The sequence below is a fragment of the Lissotriton helveticus genome, chromosome 7 (assembly GCF_964261635.1).
Source record: "Lissotriton helveticus chromosome 7, aLisHel1.1, whole genome shotgun sequence".
NCBI classification, from domain to species: Eukaryota; Metazoa; Chordata; class Amphibia; order Caudata; family Salamandridae; genus Lissotriton; species Lissotriton helveticus.
This window is the reverse complement of record NC_136068.1, coordinates 676739983-676764699: the sequence shown is the minus strand read 5'-3', so window position 1 is coordinate 676764699 and position 24717 is coordinate 676739983. Positions and strand designations below refer to the sequence as shown.

Sequence of the window (24717 nt, the reverse complement as noted above, 5' to 3'; positions counted from 1 at the left end):
TGATGAAGAGAGTGTGTGAATGTTTAGGCATACAACAAAAATTCCACTCTGCGAATCACCCCCAATCAGCTGGATTGGTAGAGTGCTACAATGGCACTTTAAAGCTCAAATTAAGCAAGATCCAAGCCTGTACAGGTCTTAAGTGGCCTGACGCCTTGCCCCTGGCACTCTTGTCAACCAGAATGACAGTCCATTCCAGGTTAGGACTTAGCCCCCATGAGATAGTGTTTGGCCGCCCAGCCAACGTCTGGGGCGTGCCAAGACCAAACAAACTCAGCGAAATAGAGCACCCCGTACTGCTTGACTATTTGTGCGAATTGACAACTAAATTGCGTGTTTTACACCAACAGGTTCACAGTTCCTCTCCACCAGCCTCTGACGATCCAGGTCACTCCATCGCACCCGGCACGTGGGTCTTGGTGCGGAATTTCCAGCGCACAAACAATGGACAGCCGAGGTGGACCGGACCTTACCTGGTACTTCTTTCCACGAGATCAGCGGTTCGGGTGGAAGGCAAAAAGAACTGGGTGCACGGGACCCATTGTAAACGGGTCCCTCTGCCCCTTCCATACGACCGGTGGGTCAACGAAGGAATTGCCGACTCCGAGACAGAATCCATACCTCGTTTCATCCCTTTCAGCGATGCACGTTTAAAAGAAACTGGTACCGAAAAGGAGAGTGATCATATTTTACAAGGACTTGTGCCACAGTCTATGCAGTTGGACACTACCGAACCTGAGACATTGTTTGAAGACCACACCGTACCTGGGAAACAACGATATAATCTAAGGTCAAGACAAAGAGACTAATAAAAAAAAAAAAAACGAATGTGATTCTCCCTTCCCCCAAGAACTATTTTTGATTTTTCAGCTCTCTCACTCTCAGGAAACTTGCTCATTTTTGATTTTCGAACCGCCATCCAGTTCTGCTGCTAGGGTCGCGGTTGAAGGCTGGGGAGTGCAACTGGGGACGTTTAGGTCAACAGTTCTGGTTGGTCCAAGGGAGTTACCCCGGACTGAACAGAGCGCACTCCCTGGCAGAACCAACCTACCACCGCGGGCAGCAACTAGAGGATGGAGTTTCCTAGGGTAAAGAGACCTACCAGACTCACGAACGTTGAAATACAACTATGCACTGTACTGGCCAAAAGAAGGTTTTTGATAACATGTATTTTAATGTTATGTAGCATAACGATGTTTTTAACTGGTTATACTCTATTCGTATTCCAAGTTACTTTTTCAAATGACACCCGGCCACAGCCTCCTCCTACTATCTCTCCACACTACTTTCACCCTCTACCTGAACACGAGTCTGCCAGAAGACTCGAATTTGTAAATAACTCATTCATTCAACTCCTACACCAACACCAGTCCATCATGAACACATCAAACTGTTGGATATGTGGACTCATGCCACACACAACGGATAAGGGTATCCCATACTTCATCGAGCCATTCAGTTAATATGGTTCTCTGTGGGCTTTCTAGACCATGTTCCTATTCGCCCTAGAACCATACCCGACCCGTTCTACTGAAAGTGATTCCAGTAACAAGGCACTAATAGCAGGGATAAGAAATATGAGTAGAGAGTTCGACACCTATCTTACGATTCCCAAAGATGAACTCACTCCGTACACTCGTTGGAACGTAACTAAATATGGGGTTTACCTGAGTAAGAGCCAGACAGCAAAGAAATCCGCCCAGTTTGGATAGTACCCAACCGAGGTCACTTATGTTTACAAGGTATCGGCAGGGATCCCAAAGCACAATTAGGAAAGAGTATATGCACGGAAACCTATGTGTTCACTTCCTGAACTTCCCCTATACTATTAGCAGCCAAAGGCACGTATTTCGTCTGCCATGACCAAGCTTACACCTGGTTGCCCCCTGACTTCTCAGGTACATGCTTTATCGCATTCCTGCTGCCTCCCACCTACACGGCCAGAGCAGATTACCATCGGACAAGGACAGCTAGAGGTGTCGTGAGTAAAGACGACACCGCGGGTCAGGAATTCGCTGACTTCGCAAAGGGTTTTCTGCCATTTTGGGGGCCTATGGTGAACAGCAGGAATATTCGCCAGTTATCGAGGATAGTTGAATCCGTCGTGATTACAACGGCCAGAGCCCTTGGCAATTTGACGACCGAACTTCAGTCGGATCGACTTATGACACTTCAGAACCGAGTTGCCCTAGATATCATACTCGCCGATCGTGGTGGTGTGTGTAGAGTGATCCAATCCAGTTGTTGCATTTTCATCCCTGATAACGCACCGACAGTGTACCAGGCCATCTCTAAGTTACACGAGATATCTGGTTCCCTTCACGTAGAAAAAGGGGACTGGTCCTTACTAGGGTGGTTCTGGGGACTGATCGCTACATGGGGATGGAAAACACTGATCTTCATTGGGATGATCTTAGCACTTCTGTTTATGTTTTGCCTGTGTGTACAGTGCGCTCCTGCACTATGTGGCCTCTGTGCTACCTCATGTGTACAGAAGCCTGTGTCAAGGGACGAACTGAGCAACAGAATGATGCTACAACAGCATCTCCACGAATTCCTTCATACAGATTTAGACTCGGATTAACATGAATTATTGCCTTATATGAGGGCAAAAGGAGGGTCTGTGGTTCTGAAATTCTGGACCCTACCGTTGTCCCGGTATCGAGGTCCAATACTCGTGTCCCGAAACATCAACGTACCATGACGAATTTGGTATCGACGAACCGATAATGATTAGGACATCATTCCTATGCATTTGCGTCATGATCGAGGCATGCTAACACCCCTGAATCGTAGTTTCCGTCCCGACCCCCCAGACTCCATTTTATAAAACGGTATCCATCTTGTGTCTTGCTCTCATGATAAGTCAATTAAAGGTCGAGCTTGATCTAAAAGGACACGTCCACCTTCCCTGACCCCCCCCTGACCTGTCCCAACTGACTCCCTTGCCTCCAGCCAAACCTGTTTAGGCAGCTCCTCGCCCAGTGGCCAAACACGATAGCATCAATGCACAACATACCACAAACCATTCACCACATACAGATCATGTTTTCTACACACATACACACCTGTCCACGCTCCCTGTTTATGGCCAGTTTTATGACTAGGAGGTGCCTTCTTTTATTGGGGTTTCACCGATATCTGATGGGAGTTCCGGGTCTGGCTAGGTAATCTATCACGAATTGGACATCTAAAATACGGGCTTGCCTACATGACTTCGCTCTTTTGTATTATTGTAGAAATATGTATATAGCCATATCATAAACTCAAGAATTCTTGCTTGCAGCTATTATTTGTGTATATAAGGAGAAGGCTGGTTCTGTAAAAACGAACAGTCTCCTGAGAACACATGACCCGTGCTTGTCGTGCTTCTAGGACACCTGTTACTTGGTAGCTATCAATAAAACTTGATCTCTGACTGCGACTAGAAGACTCCGTGTTTCTGTGGTCCGAAACAAGGGGGAACTCAGAGGTCTTCGGGTGTTATTCCCTGACACCACCGGGTTCTTAAAAACCCGGCACCTCACCTCCTAGTCCTCATCATCACCCTCCGGTTGATAGGAAACACCTGGGATGAACAAAGGAACAAATGTACCCTCTGGCGTCAGATTTGACATCGGTGGACGTCGATCTGGCTCTGTGTCCATCTCGAACTGAGGATGCGGAGGGCGTCAGCCAGGGGAACGGCCGGCGCCGGGGGCATTGTAGCTGGGATAGGTGCCGGAGAAGGTCAAGTAAGGTCGACCGGTGTCGATCCAGGCCTGGATCTATGGCGGTCCTTGGGCGCCGGGGCAGGAGCCGCTGGCACTGAAGGCCCAGGGCCCTCAACCGGCCGGTCCAGCCGGTCTGGCCAACAAGTGGGCATGTGTTTTGTGTAACACCTTCTTCAGGTCCTGCCTTTTTAGCTCTCAGTGTTTTGCATGTTTTGATTTTCGATTTGGAAATACAATTGCATGTGCCAGAGTGCAATTTCCTGCATGCTAAAAAGGTAGGCACTGCTGATGATGTGATACATGGTGTGAGTTCCCTTTGCTGCTGAGCTTAGACAGCCTCCAGAAAAGAGCAGAGCTGGCCCTTTATTTTAATTTCATTTTTTTTGCAGCAATTTTTATTGGCATATCAACAGTAGTGCAGTAGCACCCATCCTAAAGAACAGGAAATCAATAAACCAGAAAACTATAAAGCAGAAAGGGAAAACAAAAATAAGGAAAATATGCAAAGTGCACATTGAGCAATGGTATAAAACACAGCATCAAACACTCAATCCAGTGAGTTCCAATCAGCAGCAGAAATACACTATGCCAGAATGGGGCATGCATTAAGAACCGGTCTGGACTGACCCCCCATTGTGAAGGATAGCAGGTGGGAGGTGCTGGAATTAGGGTATGTGTTTAGTGTTCCTACAGGGATCCGAAAGCATCACCCACCAGGGCATCAAGAAACAGGAGCTACGGATCTGTCAAGTATTGGGCCTGGGGCTCTTGGCTCACTTCCCGTGGCTAAAGGTGTAACAATTGCTACAAACCCTATCGGTTGGACCTGTTTGGGTGTCAGTCAGAGGAACGGCTCCCAAATTTGGCAGTAAGCATCCATGTGGTTGTTCCTCTTGTATATGATTTATTCACATTCCACTACTTTAGCCAGTTCAGAGAGCCAGTCGGCACTCGTAGGCACAGACGGTTTCCTCCAGTGGCATAAAATACAGAGTTTGGCAGTAGCCAGGTCCGTCACCAGCCAACCTTTCCTGTGGTTTGTGGGGACATCACAGCCATCCATGTAATGAAGGAGGGCCAACCGGGATGTGGGTAGCAATCGGATTGGTCCTGAGCCACTGAGGGTGCCCATTTATCAGACCAGTAGGAGCCTAGCGCCAGACAGGAACACAGCATGCGCACCATGTCACATCCCCCGCCAACAACAGGTGCGGTGCTGGACAGCAGTACCAGTTATGCAGCAGTTCAAAGTAGGAAAATCTCAACTGAGCTTCCCAGAGAAAAGAATCATGGATCTTGAGGAGTGAGGCCCAGTCCTTGGGGGTGTATACATGGCCTCCCGCACCCTACCAGAAGAGCTGAGACACCTCCAGTTTAGGTTGGGGAAAAACGACATTGAGAAGGTGACCAGAAAGTTCGGGTATCACCCTTGGGGCCGGTTCCAATACAGAAAGATACACACGGATCAGCAAGGTGTCCGAGAGAATTGGATCACTACCAATTATTCCCGCAAGGCTATTGCGGAGAGGGAGGAATTGCCAGCGGACTGCAGTCAGGGGGCCATATTTCTGAGCAAAGTACTCAAAGGACTTAAAGGAGGAATCAGCAAGCAAGTGGTCAAGCATAAGAATGCCACACTGCCTCCATACTGGCCAGTTAATTCAGTGGTCGAAGTGGGTGGGAACGGCAGGGCACGGCGTGCCCCTACTTCTTTAATTCTGTAGATTCCGTTCCCCTACTTTTTTATTATGAACATGCGTCCCTGGACGTCAGAAATATTCCGTTCGTGGACGGGCGGGGAGCAGAGAAGGAAAAGGTCTCTGTCTCTTACTTCCTGCCCAGCCAAGACAAGGAAGGTGTCCGCTGCTGCTCTGCCGCTGGCGGCAGCTGCCACCTCTTTCTTACTCCTATTCCCTCTCGTTCTGTCTAACTCCTTCTCACTTACCGAAATCATGAATCAAGAAATAGTTCTCACCGTCTCTTCCTGTCGTCCATTTGTACCCCTGTGAAATGGATGCAAAAAAGAAAACCACTTTTGCTGGAAATGCCGTTTTGACATTTTTCTATTCCAAAGTGCAGCTTCGGAAATAAAATGTTCAAACTCTGAGAAATAATTAAATAAAGCAAGATGGAGTGTTCTTAAAGTGGCCATATTATTTTATTCAAACCCCAACACATTAGCGCCACTTTACAGAGTTTGCCAGTAAAGAGCTACTTTTGGTTTCTTGTCTTTCTTTGAACAGCATTGTTTTCCTCCAGTACCTCCTACCTAGAGGTATTGCAATACCTGGTTGATGGGTTGATTGGAAAACAAAATGTGTACGGCGGCTTTGTGTTCACAAATTTGGTCTTTTGAAACCATACTGCTTACGTTTTGTAAGCATATAAGCAGTGGACATTGAAATGGGTCCTTTCTGGGCCCTGTAGTTATGTCCTTAACTTTTCAGGCAAAAATACTTGTTGATTTCTGAATAATGACTGTAAAAGCGTTACGTTCACCATGTTCCTGCTTACATTTTACATTCTTTATTAAATCTTTTATTCCTTATGAGTGTTTGCTTTTTCCAGGATGTTGTTACTTTTCTTTTAGGCAGTATATTGCTCTTGCCTAGTGCGTAATTTGAATTGAGTCGCATCCAGTTATTTATAGCAGGTCAAATTGGATTGTAGTTGAAGGCAGTATGAGTTTCTCTCAGTGGGGCAGTATGGTGTTCAGTGAGGGAGCAGATGTAGCACTGGGGGCAGAGCTGCTGAATTTAGAACTGGGGAACCAGGTTCAGCCTTCATGAACAGTCCCCCAGACCACTCTCCTGAGGGAGCATATTCCCATGCTAGACCTTAGAAGGCACCAGAAATGCCCTGGTGTGTTAGCACCATCAGGTGGACCCTTGCAGTGGCAAGTGTGGGTTCACCTTGAAGGCTTGCCCACCACAATCCATACTGAAGTTCATCTCCAGTCTTGCAGGTAGACCTACGCAGTAGCAGACCCTAGAGCAACAGTGACGCTGTCACTGAGGTCACATGACCCTTGAGAAGAGCTGTCTCGAGGGCAGTGCGACTGGTGTGACCGCAACGGGCGCTGACTTTGAGTGGGAGCGTCGTATATTATGGTTTTAAAAGCACTTGCTGCCTCCTTCCTGGCCGCCAGCTATTTTCGGCAATAATAAAAATGTCATGATAACTCCGATGAATAAACTTCTTCCTAGAGCGAGATCGGAGATTTGTCTAGTGGAAGTTTTCGACTAATGGAAAGATAGTGCAGAGGGTTAATGTGCCTGCTGCAAAGAAAATGTACCAGACCAATCACAAAGTGCACATATTGTAAATAGGTCAGTGGGTTACTGCTTTTATCAGTGAGATCCTTTTGCTACATGCAGTTTATAAGTTAAAATCCTAACAAAGAACAGTGAGCTATTAACTTTCATCTAAGAGCTGCATACAAACTGCAAGGTATAAACTGGAACGTTATGGTTTTCCCTAAGCCTTTTATTATCCTAATGTTCCAAAAAGTGTTATTTTTGATAGAAATCAATAATGATTATTAAAGAGAACCCTCAATCATGGTATTAAGTTTTAAATTCTGAGTTTGTGTTTCTCTGCTTTTATCAGTGAGATCCTTTTGCTACATGCAGTTTATAAGTTAAAATCCTAACAAAGAACAGTGAGCTATTAACTTTCATCTAAGAGCTGCATACAAACTGCAAGGTATAAACTGGAACATTATGGTTTTTTCCCTAAGCCTTTGATTATCCTAATGTTCCAAAAAGTGTTATTTTTGATAGAAATCAATAATGATTATTAAAGAGAACCCTCAATCATGGTATTAAGTTTTAAATTCTGAGTTTGTGTTTCTCCAGGCCAATCACTATTAAACTATACTGTCTACTAGTATGGTTATCATGTGACTCCTACACCTTGTAGTCCTTTGTCTTATGTAACATTTCCTATACAGTGATTTACACACGTAAAATTGATTGTCTCTGTGTATATTGCTGACGACAGAAACTCCATGGCTCGGAAACAAATGGCTTGTGCTTCCACTTTTAAGCTTATTTGGAACATTCTGTGATTAGAAACATATTCCACTTTGTGAATTTATTTTAATGTCAATAGCTCATATTGATCGTTAAATAATCATGTGTATCCATTGGTTGAATTACATAACATAGTAAGCTGTAACTGGTCAGTGAAATGCCAAACAAATACTAAAGATTGGGATGTTTTGCGCATCCTGGCCAAACCTCTAACTCCGCCCACTGATCCAATCCTCAGTTTATTCCCGCCCTCTCATTCTCCGCCCACAGTTCCCCTACTTTTTTCCCCCCACTTCGACCACTGAGTTAATTGAATGACCACCGACATGTATACGAGCATTGTTCCATACAGGAGGAGCTGTATGTATCCACAAATCTGAAAGAAGTAGAGGCACCCCCCTAGGGAGAGTAATTTAACCCCTTCCGCGCTCATGACGGGCTGAGCTCGTCATGAGTTGCGCCGCTCGCACGCTCATGACGAGCTCAGCTCGTCAGGTAACGCAGCTTTTTCAAAAACGCAGCGCGCAGCGGGAAAACCGCTAGCGCGCATGCGGTTAAAGGTCAGGGGAAAAGAAAATACAAATTATTATGAATATATCCCTCTAGACCTATATTTCTTTATTCCTGGCTAAGATAAGCTCATGTTAAGGGCATAACAACATTAAACCATTGCTCTGCCACAAGGAAAGATTCTTTTGAAAAAATTCTCTTTTATTTTTGTTGTTTTATCTTTTCAACTAAAAATCATTGCATTATGAATTACAATCCGTTTACAACAATGTGCATTATTTTTGTGTGTGTGTAAAATAGATTAAATTTTTCGTTTGATATGTGCTACCATCTATGATTACATTCTATACATAAAAAGTGAAAAATGTAGAGAAAAATCCTATCAAGCCCAGAAAATGTATCACCAAAAATTCAATTTGTACTACACATGCTTAATATCTTCACAATACAAATTAATTCAAAAATCAATCTTTACAGTCCCCCACACTCAAACACACCTCTACACTCTGTACTTACATATCACATGCACTACATACATACAGATTTCATACCCCACCAACAACCTACATACACAGATGACTGCCTAGGGGTGATGAACTCAACCCTCTAATGCTGTGTTGTGAGTGGGGTATCCCATACTCTCTGGTCAACGCACGTTTCGATGGTTATTATTCTTTTCTCATACCATCTTCTTCAGGACCTGCTACTTCTATGATTTGTAACTGGTTGAAGTGATAAAAATGGGGGGGGGGGTTGGGGAAAAGGGGATAGCTTATATTAGTTGACTACAGTTCTTGGAAAATCCGTTCCAAGAGAAAAGGGAAGTTATCTTGTCATTTGATTCTTCTGTGTCGCTAGTCTTGCATTCAAGAGAGCTCTCTTTTATTATAAGATGGCAGTGCTCTTATGATGAGACAAACAGTCGGTCCAACGTTATTTGGTCCTTCATATTATTGTGTGACTCCTGTAGGTACTTTTATCGGTTCCACAGAGATGTCTTTTCTTTCTCTTGATATTTCTCTTCTATCAATGATGATGATTAATCTCTGCTATGCTTCAAACCCACTTATCGCTTTCTGCCGACAGCGTGTCCTGCTACGAGTCTTCCGATCCCGGTCGAATAAAGAAATATAGGTCTAGAGGGATATATTCATAATAATTTGTATCCACAAATCTACCTTCAAACACTTATGGGCCTGCTTCCATATACGTAATATGTGTATAATAATGGGGTTGCCAATTCGTCACGTTGCCATTTGCGCAGCATTAAGGACAGTGAGTGAGGCCCGCACAGCAATAGGATATTTTCTATCCTATGCCATATCATTGGTCTGCATTCGTCCCTAACCAGCTGGCCAGTTGTTAGAGATGATTGGCCATATATTACGTACCAATGTGGGGAAGACATAACTCCCCGCTTCCGTATCAGCATAGAATTAGGGCATTCGAAGCCGGGGTTCATTGCCCCGCCCCCCCCATATGAAATCCTAATAAGAGAATCAACGGAGGCCAGGAGAGAGCTTGGAACGTGAATTGGAAGCATCCCCAATATGTAGTTGAACCCTGGGGTAGTCACCATCTTGATGGCCAGCCCCACAGAGATAAATGAAGAGGCGTCCATTTCATAAAGCCAAGGCGAGTGGATGCTGACAGAGTAGATACGTTGTTGTGCGCCAAATGGTGGAGACCCCTGCAAATATGAATGTCCAGATATTTCAGGCCCTCCGGGATCCATTTCCCTCTCCACTCCCTGGATGGAATCTTGGGTCATGACTATAGACATCAGCATCTCCAGGGATTTCTCCCAGTTCACATGGTAACCAGAATAATTCCAAAAAAGAAACATGTAAGGACATCAGAACCAGCATGGATGCCTGTGGTTGGGACACCATCATCAGGATGTTGTGGAAGAAGAATTAATGGGTTCTGCTGCAGTTGGTATAACAGGTAAAAGGGACGACGTTCTGATGGCAACCGCCAAGGGCTCAAGGGACAAGAGAAAGAGTAAAGTAGAGAGCGAACAATCCTGACTTGTGCCTTTCCTAATACAAATTGTGTGGAAAAGGTGGCCTCACAGATTATCGGTGCAGTAGATTGGTTGTAGAGCCAGTTAACTTTAAAAATAAAGTCTTGGCGGAAGCGCTCCATAACCCGTAACAAATAAGGCGATCCAATCCGGTAGTACTCCTTCTCTGCATCCAGTGATTGTGCCATTCGTTCATCCTCATCATAGTGTGAGTACCAGAGGAGATGGGCAAACTACTCAGAACAGAGATTATCTACCTGTCAGAATCAAGGTGTGCTATACATCACTGATAAGTAAACACCTAAGTAGCTGGCCTACTGACAAAGAAATATACCAAAGTTGAGATATCAAAATATATCAAAATTCATTAATGATGAATTCACATTATTTAATTATTAATTAAACATTTAAAAATACAGTTCATAACCCATCCCACGCTCACTCAGCCATTCAAACAACCAAACTCGTACACACACAATCTCATACGTCCTTGAACTCAGGGTTCCAACCATACAGAAAGTACCAACAGCAGCACAGTGACAAATGGACCAAAGAATTGCGATCTGGCATTAACATTAATTACAATGATTGAAATATATACTGATCATTAGACACAACAGTGGCAGAGTAAATTAAACGTATATAAAAGTGAAGGAACAATACATGCAAAAATCCACGAAATTCAGATCAACCAGATTGATCAAGCTGAGAAATTATTCATAAGCATTTAATAGTCCACAGGAATTTTTTAATGCCGACGCGCGTTTCGGTGTTAGACCCAGATGTGGGTCACACCTTCCTCAGGCCGACTGTATCAGAGGCAGTGACCAAGGGATGTGCTTAAGATAAACAGACAACAATAATACATAATGTGTACATACCGAATAAGGGGTTAAAAGGTCAATAAAAAGTTGATATGTTAAATGGCCTAAAACCTAAATTAGATCAGAAGGCACAGCTTCAAAAAAGGTTGTCAAGATACAATCTCCGGGTAACAAGTGCACACTAAGAATATAGTTAGGATGGAATAGCTAAGAAAAGAGAAAATATACTGTCACCTAATATAGAAAACAAACAGATAAGGTGTGCCACGGGTGTTTCCAAAGGCTAGTATTAGGCATAGATAAGAAAATACAATCCCAATGATCTAGACCACCAAATGGTGCGGGGAAAAATAATGAAATGGTGCCCAAAAATGAGATAAAAAAGAATGTATGCCAAAAAACAATAAATAGAGAACCTGGACTCAAAGCCGGGCAGGCTAGCCGCAGCAAACAGAATTCCACAATATATACAAAGAAGGTACAAGATGGGACCTAATAGGAACAAATATACGGTTGACGTATGAAAAAAGAGACAATAAAAACATGAAAACAAAGTGTACAGGAAATAGAAAAGAAGTCTTAACGCAAAATGCGGGCAGCGTATAAAAGATCTTCAAAAGATGGCAAGGGAAGCGATCCTATGCAGCGAATTGACACGCTGAACGCTGCAAACTTTAGGTAAAACTGTGCCTTCTGCTCTAATTTAAGTTTTAGGCCATTAATCATATACACTTTTTATTGACCTTTTAACCCCTTATCCGCTGTGTACACATTATGTATTATTGTAGTCTGTTTATCTTAGGCACATCCCATGGTCACTGCCTCTGATACAGTCAGCCTGAGGAAGGTGAGACCAGCATCTGGGTCTAACACCGAAACGCGCGTCGGCATTAAAAAATTCTGTGGACTATTAAATGCTTATGAATAATTTCTCAGCTTGATCAATCTTGTTGATCTGAATTTCGTGGATTTTTGCATGTATTGTTTCTTCACTTTTATATACGTTTAATTTACTCTGCCACTGTTGTGTCTAATGATCAGTATATATTTCAATCATTGTAATTAATGTTAATGCCAGAGCGCAGTTTTTGGGTCCATTTGTCACTCTGCTGCTGTTGGTACTTTCTGTATGGTTGGAACCCTGAGTTCAAGGACGTATGAGATTGTGTGTGTACGAGTTTGGTTGTCTTTTTAAATGTTTAATAATTAAATAATGTGAATTTATCATTAATACATTTTGATATCTCAACTTTGGTATATTTATTTGTCAGTAGGCCAGCTTCTTAGGTGTTTACTTATCAGTGATGTATAGCACACCTTGATCCTGACAGGTAGAGAATATCTGTTCTGAGTAGTTTGCCTATTTCACCCATTGTTCTCTACCTTTATCAGTGGTTTTTGTTGTACCAGAGGAGATGGGCCACTGTATGCATATGAATCCGAAAAGAGCGGCCCCCACAAATCTCCTGTGTGACGCCTGGATCAGAGATAGTATAAGTTTTCAGAGCTGGATTAGCAAGGATCTTGGCCAGAATTTTCAAGTCAACATTTAACAGAGAAACGAGGCAATATGAACCACTGTGGAGAGGCTCCTTCCTATCATCCACTGGGATCAGCATGATGATTGCCTTGTGGGAAAGAGGGCCCAGGGTCCCAGTTACATACACCTGCCAAAAGGCTTGGTGTAACACCTGTGCCAATTACGATGCACGGATCTTATAAAATTCACCAGGGAAGCCATGCTCACCCGGTGACTTGTATGTTGGTAAACTGACTATAGCTCCCTTAACTTCATCGAGGATGATGTCCCCTGCCAAAAGAGCCCTGCCTTCATCCATCAGCACCAGAAAGTGACTGGAGGCCTGTCCTCAGCAGGTGTAAGATCACCACAGTCGGAATCATAGAGGTGTTCATAGAAGGAGGCTAAAGCCTCTGCAATATGTGTAGGGAGTTTAAGTCGGCCTGTAGAGTAGCAGGTGGCCGGTAGTGAGAACTGAGCCTCTGGATGGCGCAGTGGAAAGGCTAAAAGATAGCCTGCCTTTTCGCCTCTCTCATTTAAATTTAGTGAGCGCCATTTCCACAGTAGTGGTGTAGTGTGCATGATATTCAAACCTGACAGCTTTCAGCTTATGGTGATTAGCAACTGAGGGAATCTTGTTATGGGACACCGTAAGGGAGGACACTAGCATTTCCAAGCGGGTTCTCAGTGACACAGTGGCGCTTCGCCATACACTGTCCTCATCAGAAGGCCTCCCCAGGCAGCCTTCCTAGCCACCCACACCACCTGAGGTGAGGCGACCGAGTGCTCAATATCCGCTCGGTAGACCCTCATATGAGCATTTAGCATTGCTTTGTCCTCTCACTGGGAGGCCGTATCTGGAGGCCTGAATGCACAACAAACCTGTCGCCGGGGTCTAATCCTCAATAATACCGGGCAATGATCTGAGAGGCCTGGTAAAATGTCCAAGTGAAACAGGAGGAAAGAGGAGTGAGTGGTTCACCTGGAAATGATCTTGCTGAAAAGAAGAATTATGAACCACCTAAGAATAAGTGAAGTCCTTATCAGAGGGGTGGACAAGACGCCAAACATCCAGTAGGCCTTGATCAGCCAGTGGATCTGTGAGCTGAGCCCTGTCCTAGGAGTTATGATGGTCAGGTGGACCAGCTAGTCGAGAACTGCCACATTCCGGTCACCCTCCCACGACCAGTCTCGACAAACTTTGTATGAAGTCTGTTCAGGTAGCTAAAGTAGGTAGCTTTACTGCCCACAATAGTATATACCGCACCCAAACCAGCAATGTGTGTTCCCAGTTTTAATTTCACGAAGATGTACCTACCCTCAGAATCAGCCCATGTTTTCAACAGAGTATGTGGGAGAGATTTATGTATGAAGACAGCACCCCACATTTCCAATATGAGCGGGAAGAGACTTGGCAGTTAGGTGAAATAGACTCTAAATTTATAGTATGCCACCCAATACCTGCGTAACTTCCACCTCACCTGTGTGCAAATGTAATTCCAGCAATAATGTCACATCCGTATTATGGAATTGCAAGTAACTGAGGATCTTTTTACGTATAACAAAACTGAAAAGGCCATTAACATTCATAGACACAACACAGAGAGGTGAGTCCTGAACCAATGGGAGAGGGATTGTCATGTATAAAGAAGGGATACACTTTGGGATATTAGAAGCGAAGGGTGGATGTCCAAGTCCCAGAGCATCTGCCCAAACGAAAGCCCAATTAAGCTCAGTGCAATCCTGCTAACCAGTTATGGAGATAGTAGTGTCAGCGGAGAGAGTGGGTGTGGTAATGAGGACTGTGAGGTGTCTGTTACTGTGCACTGTGAGTAACCGTGACTAACAAACTTTAGTCTGCGAAACTAACTCTGGCTGGGGACACGAAGGGACCGCGCCAGCCTGTCATATGCCATCAAGGGAAGGTCTGTTGAGGGTCACTCAGTCACACACAGGGGATATAGAGCAGTATAAGGGGGCAGCTGATCAATGAGCGCGTCTCTTCATCGGCTCTAAGTCTACTGATGTGAGGGAAACATAGGCCTGGCCCATCAAGAATTGAGCACCAAACCCCAGCTGCCCACGGAAATCCCTCCCGCAACCATCCATGACAATGAGCAGCAACACAAGCATTGAACAAATAAGAAAACAGTGGCCCAAGCAGGGGAGAATGCAATTCAAAAGTACAACAAAGGATATAATCATGGATGGGACCATGGCGAACTTCTAGGACAAATGAAGCAGAATAGAACCAGGGTCGAAGTGGGTAGGCTGCAGCTCCCTAGGAGGTTGTAGGTCTGTACTTCAGAGGGGTCCCTGGTTCCAGACATCGATCATCTGGTCTAGGCCTTCTCTGTTTGAATTCAGGAGGAGGAGAGGCATTCAGTCCACTGGCTCGTGCAGATTCTTCACCCTCCTCCAATTGAAGCGAAAGCGAGTCCATCATCTACTTCAATGTATCGAACTAGGATGCCAGCCGCTCTGATTATGATCATCAGGGCTGGGTCGAAAAGGCCAAATTTGATCCCTGCATCTCGTAGGCGGGGCTTAGTGCCAGCAGCTTCTTGCATGTGACCACCATCTCATGCAAGAAATCTGCAGTGATGTGCATCAGGGCTCCATTGCGCTGAAACATTCTCCTATTCTATCTTGCTGCCTGCAGGATGGCCCTGACAAATTGATGGCGCAAAAGGCATGCTATGATTGCTCTAGGGGCGCCAGAGGACTGCCCCAGATGGGCCCGAAATCTGTGTGCACAGTCGTACTCCGAAGGCTTCTTGAATGCCATGTGGGTCAGAGTGGGTAGAAAGGTGCCAAGGAAGACCAGCATGCGGTCGCCCTCCAAACCCTCCCGGATCCCATAGAGCCAGATATTATCCATCCAGGCCTGGTCCTTCAAGTCCACCTTCTGTTGCAGTCACTGAATGCCAGTAACCCAGCCTAGCTGTTGACCGTAGATCCTGTCCTGTTCATCCACCCTGTTGTCTGTGGAATTGAGCTTTAAATGCATTTGTGGCAGATCAGACCACAGGACTTGATATCAGACGCCATGGATGTGATAGTGGTATTGAAGGCAGACAATTTGGCACTCACAACAGTTACCTTTTTGAGGATCATCGCCAGTGTATTCTCAGCCATAGGGTTAGTAGTCACAGTTGTGCGTGAGGTACCCACTAATAGTGCCTCATACAGCTGTCTTCTTGCCTCTGTACCAGGCATGATGAGAGAGGATGTAGCATAGGCAATGCTCTTGCACTTTTCCGTGCAAAGGCGTATGCATTATGTCCAGTGGCACTTAGAAAAACAGTTCCAAAGAAGTTCACCATCCTAGGCCACACCTCACCGTCAAAAAGGCCGACATACCTAGGTTTAATGGCTAGTGGAGCGTTGGCCAGCAGAAAGAGATCACCAGGAGATCTGGCAGCATGGGCCTGTTCAGGAGCGGGGACATACCAGGCGAGACCAAGCGTTCGAGGGGCCGGGAGACAAGAATGGTGTTCCAGGGCCAACTGAGCAGCAACGCACAAGTCCCAGCCAAAGTCACTCTATTAGTATGTGAACCACCAACATACTAACGGTTCAAAGTACCACTGTCCAAGGGGAAAGCGGGGACCAGATGTCCTGGATAAACAGTCCCTCCTCAAATAGAGAACCAAATTAGTAGTGCCAGGAAAAGACCACGCTCTAGGTAAGCACCTCCACGAACGCCCTAAACCCCAAGAGCAGGCCAGTTACATCAATAGGCGGGAGTCCACGTATGGGAGGGGGTATCTCCTAGCAGTCCTCCACCCTCACCACCGGAATAAGGAAATGGCAAGGAGGAGCAGGCCTCAAGTGGTTCAGAAGCCCCCACACCAATGTGGTGAGGGATGAGCGCCCGATGAAAGAAGCCTCTAATGAGATGGACCAGTCAAGCATGGAAGCAAAAAGCACTGCCACTGAATCTGTTATGCACACGGGTGGGACCTGAGAACAGGAGCACCTCTCCCCTCGATAAGCACAGTCCAGGCAGACACCTCAGTAGCCACCGCACATGAAGCAGCACCCTCCACCAGGCCACCGGAGCAGCCTCCTGTCCGGCTGGACAAGGGACTGTGAACTTAATAGTAGCCCATTGTGGTCTATTTAATATTTGTTTGCTTACCTTTATTCTTATTTGCTGAGGACCCTTTTGTTCCCTTATAAATACTTGATGCCCATGGTCCTAAGCTACCTACTGGGTTCCCCTTGTCCTTTCTAAATGACCGGAGCAGCCTCCAACACCGGAATCGCCTCTCCCGCGAGTGGATCACTTCTCCCAGTGGTCAGATCCCAAGGGCGGGAGCACCTCGCTCTTGCGCATCCGTCGTCCACACTCCCTCAGGAATCGGGTGCTGCCATAGTCCATGCAGCCCCTAGCAGCCGCTTCACATCAAACTGCACTCTGGCAGCTGTGTGTGTGAGGGTGGAGCCCTGAACACACAAATCCAGTGCCCCTAAATCAGGTACACCGGAGCACGCCCCCTCTGGAGCCTCTCCACTACCAACTTTACAACCGGGAACAGTGTCTATGGCATGAAAGGGGGGTAGATCATCCCCGGTGCCGGAGTCATTCAGTGAGCTGCCATTATGCTCCGTGGCATAGTTCCACCATTCCAGCTGGCCCGTTCTTAACACAAAACCCATTACATTAACAAGTGAAAGGTAGAGGAACAAAAAAAATTAATTCCTCTAGCCTTCAACCATAAAAGAAATGTTGTTTGTTTCTTAGCTGGGTCACCTTATCTCATTCCTGCAGGCTGGTTCAGACAGCCTGCGCTCCTACCCAGACACAATGAGGGAAGTTGGAAAGCTGCCCCAAGCACCATCTCTGTGAAGTGACAGTTATTTTAAAAACTGCTTCTACACACACACTGCTTGGGTGCATGTGCACCAAATTCCAAGGTCGTTGTGCCTCAAGCACTGTGACATCAACTTATTACAAGCATCTAAGTACCACATTTTCTTAGAATTAGAGCTTTCTGATATCAGAACACGCCGATTATAAGAAAATTAACACAATGCATTATCGAGAGATTGCGAGTTCCCACATATTATATGGCTATAATACATGGGATTCTGTAATTGCTGAATAGTAACCTGTCTCTTTCTTTATAATAGGTCACTTGTGACACACCCAGTTGCCTATTATAAAGAAAAAAATGAGTTGCTCAACTGTAATAACTTATTATAGTTGAGTTCTGACGTCACAATGGCTACTGCTAGAGCGAGCAGCGGAAGGCAAAGACAGCATAATCAGGGAGCATAATAAAAGAATCTTTTATTATTTTCTTTCTTCTACATTGTTTTTCCAGCTCAACAGTGATAGGGTGAAAGGAGATATTTAATTTATGTAAACATGTTTATTTTTTGCACTCCTTAGGTAATTAAAGAAAAGTTAGAATCATTTAGCATGTTTCTAAACATTTTGAATAACTATCTTTTTTTTTTTAAACATGACGTATTAAACTGATTCTACTTTTTTTTAACAAATATCTAAGCTTTTTTATGTGTTTAATTTGCACTAGCGATTCTAATTTTATTCTTCATGTTTGCAAATATGCTCTCTCTTACATATGAATGAGCTATGCGCCACAATTGTAAGTGGTCTGTGGGAAACGTGATGGTGTGACCATGTATTATTTTGAATAAAGGATCCCCTGCCATACTTGATAAGGATATTACAAGTCGGATTGGGGTTCTATAACCTTATAAAAGAACATGCTCTTCGACCTTCTTCCTCTATATGGTGATGGAATTTCTACATGACCTGCAATATCTTTATAATGCTCAGTAGGGGTACTTTATCCCATATATGCATATGTGCTATACCTCATACACAGGGCCAGACCCTACATCCAATTCCTGCCACACACAGCCGTGTGTTTGCAATCGTGGTTGGATGCCCAATGATACTGGTGCAGGGCAGCCATGTAACCAAACTCTACTGAGCATAGAAGAAAACATGCACACACGGAGTTTTGCTGCCCACGGAGAGATAGGATCAGCATCTCTGGCCCACCCCAACTGTGTGCAGGCTAATGTGTGCACAAGAAGGATTGAATGCCCACAGCAGGTAGGCAGCAGGGCATGGTTGGAGATGAGACCCTTCGGCAACTCCACCGAAGGCCGCGCGCAGTGAAAGTTGGCTGTCTGTGTGAGTTGAAATGAGTACAGAGTACATTATCTCCAAAAACACATAAATTCACAAAAGAAACTACACTTAAAGTTAAGTTATGGTTAGGATTGATTAGAATACCTTAGCATATGTTTGAAAAAGGTTGTGAAATCCATTTAAAATAACACAGTTATGGTTATGAATTAAAAATGATAAATCACTGAAATTCCACAATATGCAATATGCTAACTCACACTATAGCTATGTAAAATACAATTGCCACACCAAATAGAATGCTGATGACCTCATCCTTGATGTAACAGATGAAATAAATGATCTTCTAGGTCAGATTACATATCTCATTACCATTAGTACTATCATTGAAACAACAATCTATATACTTATTTTATACTGGTTCGAGTAAGTGTTAACATTTAAGGATATTGGGCTTTTACGTGTAGTTACTTATTGGCATAACTATTGTTAGTTATCATCATAAGTATTGCATTTAGTGCCCAAGTTATATTTGTAAGGCTTGTGTGAGTTATAGATTGCAGAGCTAACCATAACTTGCAAATTTCCGATTCTTTTTCTTAACCTTAACTGTACTTTAACTGTTGCTCTGTATGTGGTATCTAATTGTTTGTTCATTGCACAGTACATATAATACCAAACATCTCAAACGTAAGACATTCAACAGATATATACAAACAGCTCATACCCAATTTAGAGGCCAATAGGTAAATTAGCAGATTAACTGTTGCTGTTTGTACAATAGAAGGGATTGTTACCTTTTCTGCACACTTTCTTCTAAACTTTTTCCTGCTGAAAATGCAGTAATAAGAACTCAGCAAAAGACATCTATGGAACAATTTTTATTTTTGAGCACTGCAGTTCATTGCTGGAAAGCAAGAACCTGTTTGCATGTTAGCACTCGTTCTAACTCACAGTATGGTATGAAAGTGAGATATTAAACTGCTTAGTATGTGTTTGCAACAAAGATCATATTAACGCACTTATTTTTCTAGTATATATTTCATATTTGCTGATGTCAGTAGTCAGTGGATCTCTGTCATAAGAAGTATCAAAAGACCAAGTGATTCAAAGTAGTTTCTGTAGTTTAAACAATAAATATGCCACCCGCCCTAAAAGTGAACTTAGTTCATCTCAGAGTTCTATTACTATGGATAAAAACTCTGTATTTGGCCTCGTACCTATATGAGGTCATAGCACACTAACGATTTGCAACATCTTTACAATACACAATTGGGTGTACTTTAATATATATATATATATATATATATATATATATACATACATACATACATACATACATACATACATACATATATATATATATATATATATATATATATATATATATATATATATATATATATATATATATATATATATATATATATATATATATATATATATATATATATATATATATATATATATATATATATATATATTACCCTTGGGCGCTGTCTATTCTTCTGCACCTGTTCTCATCATCGTAAACTGTCGACTGTGCCATTGATGCGCACTTTTCAGTCAAAGTGCCATGAAGCGACCCTGGATAGCTTCACTCTAAATATCATCTATGACATAGTCATTAACATGACATACATCATACCGTCAGACACTACCAAAAGCATCAAGTTCTTTCCTTTGGGAAGTCAAAACATAAACACCACATCGCAAAATCTTACAAATAAAAAAAATGAACATACATGCGTATATTAAAACCATCTCGACACCTACCAGTTTCCATGGACACGTCATTCTCCAGCCACGCAGTGCTGCGTTTGGAGGAAAAAATGATAAAGTTGACAATGTAGCAAGACCTCCGCATAAGTGTGGGTGTGTGTTGTGAGCATAAAGGCACCTGCTTAATCAGAGCTAATCTCCCCGGGGGTGGAACATGGCACACAAAACCCTTCTAAAGGTGCTGACGAGGATGTTGACAGAGGCCCGGGCTTCGCTCTGTCTCGCGCCCGGTGGCGCGCTCCGCCGGGGGAGTGTGCGTGGCGTGCGCGCCGCTCCCAGCATGCCGCTTTCCCACACTGTGTACACACACCGGGCTGATAGGCCCTGTTTGTTTGTGTCTTTCAGAGCTTTCAAAGGCCCTTAACCTGCGGCTATTTGAAAAGTAGGAACGCGAGATAAAGGGAAGGCGCACAAAGTCTAGAGCAGACGGCGAGCGTGTGAACCCGTGTACAGGTAAAATGGTGTAAACACAATGCGTACTGACCATTGTGCCCAACCAGGTGTGCAGTGCTTAGGCCTGACTTGTCTACATTCGAAAACTTTCTTTTTTCCAATTTCCTGCAGTAATCCCTATGAGCGCCCTCACATAATCTACAGCTGCCTTCATTCAAGGTGACCCTAACACATCTTTGACCTCAGAGATTCCAATTGTCATTTCAATTTTTAAATGTGGATATCTGTTTTCACACTACATGTGTAAAGTGCGTGGACTTTCCTTAGACTTTTACACCAACCTCAGCTCCTTTTCCGAGTCTTTCTCCAAGCATCACCCACTGCTTTCCTCTCTGCACACATACATCTGCCATCTCAACAGATCTCATACTGCTTGGCTTTCCATCAGCGCACCTAAAATTTCTCCCACGAGAGGAGCAATTGTTTTTTGTTTCTCCTATTAATTAGCTTTGTTTTTGAACCCTAAAGTCTTCTTAAAAATACTTCTCAATGACTTTAACCCAGCTTGGGCCCGGAAGGACAAATCAGCTGCATGTCGACTTTGTTGTTAGCATCGTGAATCCTGGCTCCATCTGCTGTGATGCCCAAAGTTAGCTAGCGAGCAGCACCGACTGGTACTTCCCATCTGCAGGTCTCACGGTCTGGTAGGATGTAGAGAAGCCTCAGACCTGTGTTTCTCTGCTAAAACAGCTCAAACAGTTGCGCTGCTAGGGAAATATACAGAATAAATCCGGGCCGCACTGTCACAGAAAATTAAGTTACAAAAAGAAACCAGCGGCTAGCAAGCAAGAGAGACCTTGACAAAACTCCCTACTAAGCTTTATGCACTTGCACTTTACTGCCAGTTTGGATAACTGTTTTTAATGTTTTAACTCCCTTATAGTTTGTAGCAATTTGTGTGGGGTTTTAACTCTTTTTCCCTTTATAGATTATTGTAATGATAGTATATTGTAACGATTTTAGGTAATTGAACAATAAAGCTTAACGAAAAACCAAAGGTGAAGATGGACGGAGCGTTGACAATACAAACACTCACCCCAGTCAACTGATCTGGGTTTAATCCATCACCGTTCTTTAGCTCACTCCGCCACCCCAGTTCAGACATGTAGCTTGTTTCCGGTCGGTAGCTTGTTTCCAGTCCAGGGAAGGCATGGCTTGGCAGTTCGGGGTGGACTGTTCCCATGAGGCACAGGGTCAGACTGATTTGCATATGGCCATGTCTGAACTGGGGTGGCAGAGTGGGCTAAAGAATGGTGATGGATTAAACCCAGATCAGTTGACTGGGGGTGAGTGCTTGTATTGTCAACGCTCCGTCCATCATTTCCTTTGGTTTTTCCCAATAAAGCTTAACCCCTTCCCCGACGGGAGCACTCCCTCCCCAGTGCTGCCGATTGCCAACGGCCGACGCAGCCCCGCCCACTCATCAGAACGCCCGCACCGCGGCAGAATTGCCGCCGCGGTTAAGGCGTTAATATCACTACTTCTCAATGATACTGTTTTGCTTTTTTGTTATTCAAAGTTTTGCGTTCAATTAACTGAATATGACAGTAAGAGCTGCCAGGCCCCTCTAGCCGTTCCTTTGTCACTGTCTGCTCCACCTAACACCAAAGTGACTGCTTCTATAATGGAGACAACCACATTGCTAAAGAAACCACTGCTTTCATGACAGCAAACACAAAATACAACACACATTGTATCAAAATATGCTACAGTGTTGAACAGAAACTACCAACAAAATTCAAACTCCGCCATTAGTTTCTTGTGCATGAAGTTACCCTTTTACAAATAAATTCCCACCAGACTTTCACAGAGCTCTCATTGCATCTACCTTTATCTGCCTAAGTTGTACTCCTTCTGTGCATCATTGATTCCCTACAAGTCAATACCACCAAAATATAGATATCATTGTCCCTTTATTTTTCAGGGGGTCATACTATTTCACACATCATTAAATCTTGTGCTTAATTTCGCCAAAGTTCTACTGCCATTTTGGCAAAGGCCGCCCCTAAAGGGGGTATCAGGGGCTGGCGCAATAACATATGCTGGGGGCCCAAAGATTCCAGTTCCAAAAAAACAAAGGGGGGAGGCATCCCGTCCCCACCGCCAGTATTAAAAAAGCACACCGACTTTGGCACAAAAATGCCAGGCCAATCCGGGCCCAAGAATATTTGGACCCGACTATGGTGGGGGATGTGCACAGCCACACCTCGGCTAGCTGGATCTAGGGGTTAAAAGACAGTGCTGCCCCCGTAAATGGTGAACTCGAGGAGCAGGGGCAGCATGCAATACTTATTGAAAGATCGATGAATTTCCAGAAAGAAGAGGACTGTGACAAAGATCAAGTGGAGGAAGAAGTTACCCGTCTTGGTATTGCTCTCCCGATCCTCCCAATCGATCTGCGGCCTCAGAGGGACCATACACTCTCCACCACAAACCAGGCTGTGTAGACACTCCACCTGCACCACCCCGACCGGACCCTCATCCCAGCCTCTGCCCAACGCAGCTCAGGACTCCCAAGGTTTTCAGGACACCACTGCAGCAATGTGAATCAAGCCTTCGGTGGCCAGACTGGTGCGGCAGAGCATCGGAGCTCGGCTGGAGAAGACGCGCTGCACCCAGCAGCAACTGATGACCACGCTGTAAAGTGCCACGCCTCTCCTCAGCACGGCAGCTGAGTTTCGTGCAGGGAGCTTAAAGCGGCAGGACCCCGCTCTCAAAAGAACTGAATCTTGGCAACGGTGGGATCCATCAAAAAAGCCAACAGCAAAGCAGCAAGTGGTCAGCATATCAATGCAATTGAACATAAATGTTTGAACTAATTTACACCGTTGTTCAATAGCTCAGGTGCAGTGCACGGCACAATAGGTAAACTTGCACAAGAAGGAGGCATGTCAGGGCTCCCATGGCATTAGATAGAGCCAAGGTACACATTTCAGGGACATGCAAAGGAGCCACATGGCCTACCATTGGCGGTGACACTGTGGCAAGATCCTCAAGCAGGGGGAGGCAGAGAGTCAGGAGTAAGGCAATCTTGACATGGGGCAGGTCAACGGCGGGGATGCTACCATCACTCATGGCAGCTTGGGGTGGCGCAGCAGGGAGCAGGGCATCAAATGTGTGAAACCCAGTCTTAGTGGGGCAAGCTCCAGAGGATTACACAAAGCGCAGCCATCAATGGTCACAAGAGCAACAGGTTTGGCAAGTCTCATCCCATTGGCAGTGAAGTAAAGGATTTGGAGGAAAGAGTTTATTAACATTTCTACATTGCTAGACATACAGTTAGAGGGTTAGACATGACATTGTGTGACAAGAAAGAGGAAGACAGGTGATAGAGTAAATGGGTAAGAAAGGAATTTTGATAACTGGATTGATGCAATTTGGATAATGGCATGCATGATTGGTGAAAGGTTCCTGCACTGCGCAGCATACCTCTGGCTCTATAATTCCAAAATACTTGAAGCACAAAGCCAAATCCCAGGAGAGAGGTGGTTGGAATATGACAAGAGCTGTAGATTAAAAATGCAGACACACCCTGAAATGGAATGGGATGAGGTGGATGTATCTGGTTTCATACACAAGCTGATGGTGCCAAGGAGATCAAGGGTTGGGCAGGAAAAGGGGAGAAGCCCTTTGATACACAGAGGTCATACTACAAGCCTAAGTCATTCTACAGCTGGAAAACAGTAAAAGTTAGTTGAAATATGCTAGAAATACGACTCAGACGAA

General features: G+C 44.5%; 1 protein-coding gene across 1 annotated transcript in view; it reads right to left on the bottom strand.

Annotated features, from left to right (window-relative positions):
* IL17B (interleukin 17B) overlaps positions 1-20831 on the bottom strand; it is a 58702-nt gene extending 37871 nt beyond the window's left edge. Inside the window, exon 1 of the mRNA XM_078652981.1 lies at positions 20533-20831. Coding sequence (XP_078509107.1) covers positions 20533-20553 — 21 coding nt within the window. The 5' untranslated portion in view covers positions 20554-20831. The remainder of the gene's footprint in view (positions 1-20532) is intronic.
* Positions 20832-24717: the final 3886 nt, after the last annotated feature.